At 43.5% G+C, this 12,304-nt stretch overlaps 1 protein-coding gene across 5 annotated transcripts in view; it reads right to left on the bottom strand.

The window, feature by feature from the left end:
- B4GALNT1 (beta-1,4-N-acetyl-galactosaminyltransferase 1) overlaps positions 1-12,304 on the bottom strand; it is a 108,764-nt gene that overhangs the window by 11,744 nt on the left and 84,716 nt on the right. For all 5 annotated transcript variants that reach the window (XM_088465915.1, XM_088465912.1, XM_088465914.1 and 2 more), the window contains 3 exons: positions 7,932-7,972; positions 6,390-6,570; positions 4,172-4,258 (listed from right to left, as the gene is read on the bottom strand). In XM_088465915.1, the coding sequence (XP_088322041.1) occupies positions 4,172-4,258; positions 6,390-6,570; positions 7,932-7,972 (309 nt within the window). The remainder of the gene's footprint in view (positions 1-4,171; positions 4,259-6,389; positions 6,571-7,931; positions 7,973-12,304) is intronic.

The following is a 12,304-nucleotide window of genomic DNA, read 5'->3' on the forward strand; positions in this document are numbered from 1 at the left end:
GGAAGTGGAGGGGCGCTATTCAATTGTTACTGCTTTTCGCGCTGATCGCGCCCAAAGTAGTCGGGTTTAACCGCGTAGGCTAATGTGATCACTTTACTTCTACACAACGTAGGGATGGGCTCCTATCGGAGCCCCTGTCCCTGCATGTGTTTAATGATGCATGCTGGCGGTACTAAATTACTTATTGCCACAAATAATAAGAGATTACATTTATCGGGTCATAACACAGATGGTGTAATGGCTAGCATTACTGCCTCACAGCACTGACGTCGTGGGTTCAATTCCCACTACGGCCCTACTTGTGCAGAGTTTGTATATTCTCCTTGTGCTTGCGTGGGTTTCCTCCGGGTACGCTGGTTTCTTCCCACACTCCAAAAATATACTGGTAGGTTAATTGACCCCCAACAAAAATTAACCCTAGTGTGCATTTGATAGGGAATATAGATTGTAAGCTCCATTGGGGCAGGGACTGATGTGAGTGGCCAGATATTCTCTGTAAAGCGCTGCGGAATATGTGTTTGCTAAATAAATAACTGGTAACAAAAAAATAATAATAACCTAATAAATAATAAATGGGCCCCATAGTGCACTACTACGTAGCAGAGCCAATCGTCTGTCAGCCCAAGGGGTAAATGGGACCCTCCAAAGCTTTGATATAGCCCCCAGCTTCCCTGACTGCTTCCTAGACTCTGAGTGAATGTTTGAACACTGCACAGCCTGTGAACATGTAGTTAAGACAAAAATATGTGACCCTCCTTATGTTATTAGTTTGGCATAGCACTGCTACATAGCACAGGCTTGGAATACAGTACAGTGCACTGTTCAACTCTATTTGTAAATGATTATCATTCCCCAGAAAAAAACATTGTGTCAAAGTTCTCAAACCCTCCCAGCATTCCCCTACAGGAGGTGGTCCGTAGCACAATTACTGTAAATGGGGGTTTGCCTGCTCGCCCTTGAATTATCAAGGATGTACAGCACTGCTTACACTGCACAACATTATTAGGTCCTATTACATTTGATATAAAAATCCATCTGAATGGGCATCACCTTGTCGTGTTTATTGGGCTTGCACAATGATCACAATGGGACTGATTCAGAGGTGGACTCTATGCCGATGTTTCCATTAGTTGAGCGATGCGCCAGGATTGGTTACCGATGGCGGGCGCAGGGAGAATTTAGACACAGCGTGATTGACAGTCAGTGTGCATTTATGGGAGGTAACAAGGGGGGTTTGCTAGTCAAAAGCGGGCGTGTCACAATCATTTTGTGGGTGTGTCGCAGCCGGCGACTGCGTCTGCGAACTCAGTTGCAGTGACCCCGGGAGATTAGTTCCGACAGAACATTCTGAGCAGCCACGGGGTTGCTTAGAAGATGGTGGAAGCGATGGTGCACACAAACTGCAGGTTAGAGATGCAGCCGGTGGGCGTCTCTGTACAAATGTCATTGATGTGGCATTAGCATACATCCGCAGTACTGCTGCGTACAACGACACAGTTGCGAATGAAATAGCCTTCACCTCTGAATCGGGCCCAAGGTGCACTAATAACCTCTGATTCCAGATATTTTATTATACAATGAAGACTTTACTCCACAAGGGAACCGTTTGAATCACCCAACACTTTGTGTATGAATTCCTTAAAGCTGCTTGTGATAAAGCCTTGTGAAGTGCTGACACTCCAGATGCCACAGAAACAAGTGTCCGCAGTCATGCTGATGCTGCAGATGGCTGTGTGGGAAGAATAATACTTCTCTGCTTTCCCATGCCTTTTCCCAGCAACAAATATGTCTCAGGCTCTCCTCCCCCTGACACATCATCTGTTCATTATACTGTACTTTCTGCTCAGGCTATGCAGAAAACCTTAGTCCTCTCATTATCTCCCATTGATTACATACTGTCTAATTCACTAATAAACTAGTTAACCAACAATTTTCCAGCTAGCACCTCTTCCTCAATTATTCCCATTATCCAGACTTTATTATCCTGTAATTACAGAGTCTTTCATAAATCCCATCTAATGCAGTTATAAAATCAGCTCTGATACCAATGATGGGCATATTTATGAGACCTACGTCCATTTCCGTAGCATACAATCGCTCTGCGCATATATGATAAAAAAAAGTTTGAGTCTGGACAAACAATCAGGACATTTGATAAAATATAGGACCTCATTCAGACCCGCTCGCTAGCGCTGTGCGCTCGCAAGCGGCTCGATGGTTTGCTTACACACATGCGCATGCTTCATTCTGCACGTGTGCGAACTATTCTGTGCGATCGCAGCTCGCTCACCCAGCAAAGACAGCCCAGTGAAATGAGTGACAGAAGAGGACGTTTGTGGGTGGTAACAGGGGCAGGACACTAATAACGTGGGTGTGGAGGTGCGAACGCAGGCGTGCCTGAGTGTTTCAACGCAGTTTTTAAGGCATACATAATTTACAGGCAGCGTCATAGTACACGTCACATGCCTGTTTTTTACACTGAAGTCCTCGCAGTGCTTGCGGCAGGGTAAGGCAACCACAAGCGCTGCGTTCGCTACCGATGGTGCTCGATGTACCAATGTTTTAATACACTCCCTGGAGATGATGTGCGCTAGTGGGTGTCTCAACATATGCTTATGGGTGTCTGCATACACAGAGCGATCGCTCGCACAGCCAAAGTGGATGTGCTTATGCCTTGGCGAGCGATCGCTTCCCATGTCGTCACTTTGTAAAATTTGCATACGCTGGATGCGAGCGATCACATCTAGCGAGCGGCTCTGAATCAGGGCCATAGTGTGTAAAATATCCCAAGAGCTGTTAGTATAAATTGTTTAATAAAAAAATACACATTAAAAAAAACGCTGACTGCAGTCTCAGCAATAAGAAAATATTACAATGATGAAATATGTAGTAGCAAGATGTATCAATAGAATAACAATCACTTGAAATGTAATACCACTATGTAACGATTGCAAATTGCTCATTGACTACTCTGGTGTTCCAAATTTTTCGGACCAAACCATATGGAGTGGAATAAAAAAGTCTCCAAGCAGTCACTGTAGGTGTGAGGTTCTCTGGCAAAATAGCTCTATTGTGTAAGTCCTCCACATAAAATTAGACTGTCATGATTGCAGGATAATTCCTTTAATAAAATGATGTGATCAAGGCACTGTTGTTACCTCTGATGAATAGATGTTCTAAGTCCAAAAGGACACAAGCTCTATAGGCAGGAGAGAATTCTCATGGCGGCGTGACTGTTCCACGCTCCCCAAAGGCCGGAGCCGTAAGTCACGGCAAGCCGTAATTCAGGCAGCGCCAGACTGACCCACGGAAATGGAATTGCCTAAACTAATCCTAGCGTATATGCTACTAGTGCACACCTGCACACAACTTTAGATAGTTGCCACTCGGTATGTGCTCTCAACTGTGCCTTTTTCTGAAAACAATTTACATCTGCGATTAGGGGTGCAATCGTGTCCAATTGTGTTTGATCTTTAGAGTGCATAGCAAAATATCCTTCCACTCATGCAACTTCTCCACTAATACTGCTTTTATACCAAAGTTCCGGGTCTGACTCGGAGGTTGGAACAGGGTTCCAATCCAGATCAGACCCGGAACTTCCCCGGCGCCTACCCAGGATATTCCTGAGTCGGCTTCGTTCTGGGTCTGCAGTGACCCGGCTCTTCCGCCGTTGAAGTGGACGCTTGGAGATGACGTCAGATCCGAGCGCCACTAAAGCTGGCCAATCGTGACCTGCATCCGTGACTCGGATTGCGCCATTTACACTGCAAGGTGGCACGAGAACGACCCATGGCCAGCCCTGCAAAATACCTGAGTTGGATTCCCGGGTCCCTGTACCTGGGTGGATCCATTTACACTGACAATAAACTCAGGTTGATGCACATTTTTCTTAGCTCGGTGTAAAAGGGTTATAACTGTCAGTCACGCAATACAGTGATAGCAGATGTGTGTGGACTGATTAGTGTACAACACTGTGCTTCCTAAATGATTGCAGAGTATGGTGACTTATACTACTGGGGAGCAGGGGAAAGAAGGGACTTTAAAAGCGAGGACAGAGCGAAGGAGGGGCAGTAGGAATTAAAGGGATTTCATAATAAAGACAATGTAATGTGAGCCAATAATTGACAAGCTGGATATCATGTAAACTCTCTCTTCCAACGTTATTACTTACTAGATTGCATGACATACAATTTTGGAACAACAGGGTGCCGGACTTTGATGTTAAATGTTGCAGAGTGTCCATCTGACTGAAACTGAACTGGAAAGCAAGAACATGACAAATTATAAAAGTATCTAATTTATCCTATACTGAGACATAACACGGGCAAAATACATTACTGAAGCCCAAAATTGAGCTTCTCAAGTGTGAACCATAAAAGTAAAATATTTAATTATGTGTTAACATGACATTATACCACTGCTCTCGAAAAAATCCACTGCAGACAGCTAATGCTCCTGAAACTATGGTTTATATTTATGAAAGTTCGATTTTGCATTCGATTTTATGTTCGATATAATTCACCCGAAATCTAATCAAATTGAATGTCAATATAACTCTCGAAATCCCACATTTACAAAAATTGTATTTGGAAATCCTTTTCTAAGTTGAATTCGATGTGGTTCGATATTGTCTAGTGATTTCTTGTTCAGTTTTGGATGTGCATGTCAAAATTTAACAAAACATCACCCTATAAAATTGAACACAAAATCCCACAAATAATAGACTTGCTTCATATTGGTGATGTTGGCATGCTTCTTGTGTATTAGGTCTATGAAAGTGTTAAAAATACGAAAATAATTACGTGGGGTTGCCCCCAAAACACAACCAGCACCAGGCTCTATGAGTCGGTCCTGGTTGTGAAAATACAGGGGTCAAAATAACTAGGGGTCCTCCGTCTTTTGCACAACCAGGACCGACTCAGGAGCCCAATGCTGGTTGTATAAAATACGGACGTACCTACTTATTTTGTCCCCCATATTTTCACAACCAGGACGGCTTCAGAGCCCCAATGCTGGTTGTGCTTTAGTGGGGGGTGATCCCACATAATTTTTTATCTTTAACACTTACATACACATAACACACAAGAACCATGCTAAAATCGCCAGCATGAGGCAGGCCTATTATTTTAGGGATAAAGTGTTCGATTTTGTGTTCGATTTCAGGCCTGATTCAGCAAGGATTGCTATTCTGCTAATATGCACTCTACGCAGTTGCTATTATCAGCGGTGAATATGCAAATGTTTGTAATCGCATTGCGATCACAGCCTAACATAAGGATGCCCACTCACATCCGTATACTAGGGCAACATAGCGAAACAATCGGTAACATCGAGTAACATCGGACCCATACGCACACTTAAGGCAGGTCAGACTTCAATCGGGAATTGCTAACTTCAGGCGTCTGGTATCACAGTGGCTAATTTATGCACACCCATGCAAGGGCATTGAAACGCAATGGCACGCCTGCGTACGCCCATACCCCCCCCCGTCAGCACAAATGGCACTTCCTGTCAATCACTCTGCTCTGGGTCTGCGTAACCTCTGCAAATGCAGTTCCCATTGCAATTGCTAGATTGCGCACTGCGAATGATACGCATGCGCAATGCGAATTAATCGACCATTTGCGTGCGTAAATGCAACAGCATTCCTTACTGAATCAGGCCAATTCGAATATTAGTAAATAAGGGCAACCTATGTTGGTCTATGTAAAAGTACCAATGGAAGGAACAGGGAAATGTCTCCTACCCTGGACCGGATATCGGGGCCAATACACTGTGAGATATCTCATAGTGGGTGGGATGCATTACGCATCGTACTCGCAATGTGATGCATTGCGCCAGTCATTGCATGCATGCCGGCATTGGTAACGCGCATGCCGTAGGGGGTGCTGGGAGGGATCCGATTGGAATCCTTTTACAGCACTCTGCGGAAAAGAGCCCGTAGGCTTCTATGGGTAACGCCATCAGGAAGATGACGTTACCCACCGCAACTAAGTCCCGGAGTGCATTGCACTCCGGGGCTTAGTGCATATGATAAATGTGGTCAAACCGGCATTTTCGGGGTTTGACCGCATTTCTCCCCTTCCTGCATCTCGCTAAGTGTATGCCCACGATATCTGCAGAGTGACAGGCATATTATCTGGCCAGCATAAGGAACAAATAGTGGGATAGCTGTAAGATACTAACTGATAAAATAAAGCATATGACAATGTACAGTAATCCAGTATACATACAGATATTATCTATCACAACTATTAGTACAGCTATCATTCATCTAATGTAAACAATAACCTTAACTGGTTGAAAAGTGTATCCACCATCTACTGTAATGCATGACTTTATGTCTTACTTCAGCCATTAGTCTAATACCTTTACTATAATGAACTTACCAGTGTCAGCTGTGTTTGGATGGAATATTGTGTTGGTATATGAAATAAATTGGAGCTGACGATTCAGGTTATCCAATAGGGAGCTGGATAAGGTGATTTTTTTTTCTCCTGCACCTTTTATTGTCACACCGTCCACTTCTGCAGCCACGTCAAATGTCCCGATTGTGCAGGACAGGGTCACCTGAAAGAGTCAGTGTATACGTCACTTTTATACTGTGAGTGATCATTTGTGTGCAGAGTACAGTTATGGTTTAAGTTTTGTTAAAGCTGGACGGATATGGATGAATGACCTCTTTCATCATTTTACTATGGGGCCCTTTAAGTCATATTTCCTCACTGACTATTGTGCTGGTAAAAAGTATACAGTACATGTTAGCATAGTCATCACTTATAATTTATAAGTTTGATGCAGAAATATTTTCTAGCACAGCTGTACGCTTCGGGGCCGATGCAGAGCTGGAAATAAATCAGGTGTACTTTGCTCATAACAAACATGCATGGACACAATGTGTATATTCAGCCATATGCAGAGCTGGACGCATTTTATCTACTACAGAGCAGCCTGCAGAGTTCTTAGGACGCTGCAGGAAGTGCTCTACTTGCCAGAGCCAATGGCATTTGGGTGAAGACAGCCTTCCTGTAATTTGTCTGCCTGTAAAAGCCCCTTTCCTCCCTCATCGCCCATAGTGCCCATTTTGGAGCATCCGGCGTGAAAATTCACACAAAATTAGCTCCACTAACCGATGTACACTGGGTGTCTATAAAATTTATGAAAGTAAAAGTTAAACAAATATCTAGAAACAGAAAAGAAAATTCCAAACATTGTGACAAAACAATAAAACATACAGTAACAAAATGGACCTGATTCAGGGTCACGCGCTATGCCGATATGCACACAAACGGTCTATGTTTTAAGTATGGCATTTAGAGGGAGTTCCTGGGAGGTTACAGGGGGGTGGATAGGGAGGCGCAGGCGTGTCATAGGCATGAGCTGACAGCAACTGCGCCTAAAGATGTACAACCGCTCACACAGATGTTAAACCACTTACACAGTGCACCATACTCAGACAGAGACACTGCACCTGCCAAAGGGCTGGTGCACGTTTCTACGGTAGGTCCGATGACCTAAAGACATACCGTGACAGATTTGCACCACCGCTGGCAAATGGGCATGTCACTATTCACAAAATCTGCTGCGACATTAGCATAAAGACGCAGGCTCCACGTGCCATCTTGTGCTATGGAAGCATTATCGCCGGAGAGGGATGGTCATGATAAGCAGCGATGTAATGATAGTACACAAGGCCTATTTGCAGAAAATGATAAATAGGCCCCAAAATGTGGTGACAATTTCACTTTTGATTTTCACCACGACTGGATGATTACTTTGCAGGAAATATTTTATCCACATACACACGCTTGAGTCAGGGGGGTACAGTTCGGCCCTAGATGCCCTCTATCAGCCTGTTTCTGCCAGGGATTCCAAAGCAAATAAATGATAAAGTACTCTGTATCAAAACTGGACCAAGAGAAAGTGCTTACCTCATAAATGCTTTTTTTCCTCAGATCCAGTAAAGTTAAGCCTGCAATTAAAAACATAAAATAGTAATATTAAAAACATGTTTGGTGATATAACTCATACAGCACTCTAATATAAAATATAGTAACAGATGGATCTGATCTATTTATAGTTCGGTTGCATAGTTTAAGCCCTCTATGCCCTGAGGAGTTAGATCCTTACACAGGTGTTTATTGCCTTAATTAACTTGAATGAAGACACAGACAACCTGAAGTGGAATCAAAATTGAACAAAGATTTATTAAATTACAATCTCTTTGGTGGCGAAGAAAAAACATTGCTTCCCAAGCTCTAAGCCCACGATAAACTAGAAAATGAGGCTACCCGAAGGCCTCTGACGCAACCTGAGTTACGATAGGCTACACCCCCCTTCATTTGGCTTAGTACTACTGAGCCCCACCTCTAGGAAGAAGCAAAAAAAAATTGAAAGTCTTGATGTCTAGTAATTTAATTATGATGAGAAACACTCAACTTGCCCAGGGAAAGGAAGGCGCCCCGCAACTACCACTTGCGCCCTGTTGGGCCGCTGAGAAGCAGTGCTTATACGCCTCACAATATAACTAAAAAAGAAGTTAAATAACTAAACAGTACATCCAACAATTGGGTAGGGACAGGTGTGAATTTGCAAGTCACAAAGAGGAAGTGAACCTTGCTTCCTCTCCTTAAGTATGGGAGCTAAGACCCTCCCTACCAAAACCTGTGATAGGCTGTTTAACCAGCCTAGACCTGTCAGTCACAAGGCAGATTGACACAAAACGCCCACTGAACTTCTCTAACCCCCATAATCAGAGTCTTCTGTAGCATCAGGCATATGCTGCCTTCAGCTACCTTTACATGGAAAAATTACTGTTAGTACACAAAAAAAGATTTCTCAAATGCAGAGAAGATTAACAATACTATGGGCTCTATTTACTACAATCCGCATTGGTAATGCAGATTGTAGTGTGATATTACCGAGTGAATTCGCATTGCGAATTCAGGCAATATCACAGGGATTTACTACAAATCCCTTGCAGGGACAGAGCTTGCGATAAAGCTCTGTCCCTGCTAATCCCCTTCGGAGCCTTATCACGGTATTTTCGCAAAAAATACCGTGATTAAGTGCCCGCACATGCGCCGACCGGTCACCGCTGCTACCCCCCCGGCACTAAGCCCCGCCCCCGCGTTCGCGTACCCCCCACGACCCCCCCTCCCCCCCGCGACCCCCCTCTCCCTTGCTTACACTTACCTGCAAGCTCCGGGCCTCCGGTGATGTTCTCCATTCCTCCGGTCAGGTGATCTCCCATACTGCACTGGGGCCCGATCACCTGATGACCGGGCAGCAGTGCACTGTGGGAGACCAGCTGACCGGAGGGGAGACATCACCGGAGGCCCGATCACCGGTCCCTGGAGTCAGGTAAGTAATTTTTTTTTTTTACTATTTTTTTTTTCTTTTTTTTTACAGTAATCAGCTTGCGGTCTGTTTAGACCACACAGCTGATTACAGGGACCGACTCCCGGCTCTGCTCTCCCCGTTAGAGCAGAGCAGGAGTCTGGTTTCCGGGGGAGACCCTGGATAACGCCACCTCCAGGTGGCGTTATTATCACAGGGCTTGCCCCGATATTTTTTTCACATTTATTTTTAGTAACTCTGGTCAGATCACATTTCCCATTACAATTATGGGAAATGCAATCTGCTTTACTAAAAATAAGTGATACTTAGGGGTTGGAGTAGAATTTTACGAATTCTACTCCAATTGCCCTGTAATAACTATAGGTGATACTAAAATAATGTGAAAAGGGTGTGAAAACACCCTTTTTCACATTATTTTAGTAAAAATAATGTTGATAAATAGAGCCCTATGACTTTTATTAATCATCTGGTTAAGCTGGGCCTGACTGCGAGTCAGATGCAAGTGGAATTACAGACTGATGTTGTGTATATCTACGGTACATGCTGCGCATGCACTGTACAAAACAATTGCAGACTGCACATGCACCGGATAAGGCTTGCGCACACAGATGGGAATCACATGTACGGACAGATTGATCCGTCTGTTTGCTCTGCTGACACACAGCGAAATAGGAGATAGATGGATGGATCGCCTTAAGTAAATGTACCCTGACATCATTTACTATCCACGTGGACATCAATTGGGATTAGTAACCTGTAGCAAGTGAAGCGAGCCCGCAAGGGTACAAATATCTACTGTTGGAGGTCTTTAAGAGCAGGGAATAGCACTTTTGCCCTCAACGTCACATCCAGGTACACTAGCTGAAGGGGAACTTATACACAACCTGGACAAACGGGCCCACTATTACAACTGTGATACCCAAAAGCGTGCGCATGGGGTTGTGCGCCTGCACACCCCTTGGCTTTGTACCCCTTGTCTCCAGCTGTCTGCCTCCGGAGACTGACTCAGGACTTCAGCTGCCAGTTAACACTAGCAGGCGCAAATCACAGAACAGGAAGGATTATTAAGCATAGTTATTATGTAGGGGTTATTATTATTATGCCTCTTTTGAAAAGTTAATGAGTTCATCCATTGGTAACAGCCAAAGTTTGTTTTTTGTTTTTTTAAACTTTTATTTTAAATACACTACACACATACAGTATAATTTATCCAGTAGAGGTATCCCAAAATGGATATCAAAAACAGAAAATATATCACAGTAATTGAGGTTTCACTGTTTTCCCACATTTTAACAAGTAGTGCAATTTTATATTTTTTATAAAACTTCAACATTTCCATATATAAAAAACAATAAAAAACAGTCAAACAAAGACAAAAACAGCTAATAGGTATATCTTTAGGAAAAGAGAAAAGGGGGGAAGAGAAAAAAAAAATAAAAATGAATGAGGTGCTCCTGGTAGTGAGGAGTTATGATACTGTAAATAAACCAAGGGCTCCATTCCTGCTGGTATTTAGATACTGTATTATTTAACAAGGAAGTTATATATTCCATTGATTAAATGTACCATAGCCTGTTAACCAAAACAGTTTTATTAGGGGAATGAGGAGATTTCCAATGTTTGGCTATTAAAAGTCTAGATGCGTTGCCCAATCAATTTATTTTCAGGTTTTGACGCCGAACGCAGAGGCTCCTGAAGCAGTATTACAAGCGGATCCATGGGTACAACAGAGGAAAGCATTTCTGACATTAAAGTTACTGTCATAGACCAAAACTGATGGATTACGGGGCAATCCCACCAAATGTGGAGGAAGGAACCCTCCATACCGCAATTACGCCAACATCTATCAGAAGAATTTGGGTACATGTGATGTAGTTTGTCGGGTGTTAAGTACCAGCAGGTATAGACTTTAAAAGACGTTTCCCTGACGCTAACACTAATAGAGGCTTTTGAGACTTGTAATCGTTTTCGGGCCCATCCCTCGTCATCTAGTTGTAGCCCAAGATCACGTTCCCAATTTAATTCAAATTTTTCTTTTGGGGGTTGTTCGGGGGCCAAAATTGAGTGGTATATCAGAGAGATCGCTCCTTTACGCCCCACCGAGTACAGACATTGACGTTCAAACTGAGTGGGTTGACGAAGAGTTCTAGACTGACATTGAGTCCGTATAAAATGGGTAATCTGAAGGTAAGGATAGTGAAGGGTGGGAGGGAGATGATATTTTTCCTGAAGGTCTGTAAATGTAGGGGAAGCAAACTCACCATAAAGATGCGAGAAATGCGTTATACCTGCCGAGAGCCAGGGTGCAGCCCAGCTTGTCGAAAAACCTGGGGGTAATAGAGGATGTTTCCAGATAGGAGTTAAAGGAGATGGGAATGATGTGAGTGAAAAGCGCTGGTTAATTGTGTCCCATATTGACAGAGTGAATTGGCTGGAGGGGTGAGAATAAACCAAGGCTGGTCTGTGAACCCGTGGGAGCCAGGGAAGGAAAGCTACACCTAAATCCGATGAGGATGCATTTTCTATGTCAACCCATTTTTTTGTGCCTGGGAAAGAATGCCAGGAGATAATATGGCTCAATTGGGTGGCATAATAATAATTTTGTAGTATTGGAAGACCTAACCCATCGTTACCCGTAGGTTTGGATAAAGTAGAGCGGTTCAGACATGCTTTTTTACCTCCCCAAATAAATCTCCCGATCAACTTTTGTATTGACTGTATTACATACATAGGAACACAAACCGGAAGTGTCTGAAACAAATATAATAATCTGGGGAGTATGTTAATTTTGACTGCATTTATTTTACCTATCCAGGAAACATACAATACTTTCCAGGGCAACATGTCCCTCTGCAGCGCCCAAATCAGGGGGGAGTAATTTGCGCGGTACAATTGGGTGTACTGTTTGATGATAAAGATGCCTAAATAACGAATCTTCATCGGG

Source organism: Taudactylus pleione, unplaced genomic scaffold (genome assembly GCF_031769625.1).
Source record: "Taudactylus pleione unplaced genomic scaffold, aTauple2 ptg000065l, whole genome shotgun sequence".
In the NCBI taxonomy this organism is placed as follows: Eukaryota; Metazoa; Chordata; class Amphibia; order Anura; family Myobatrachidae; genus Taudactylus; species Taudactylus pleione.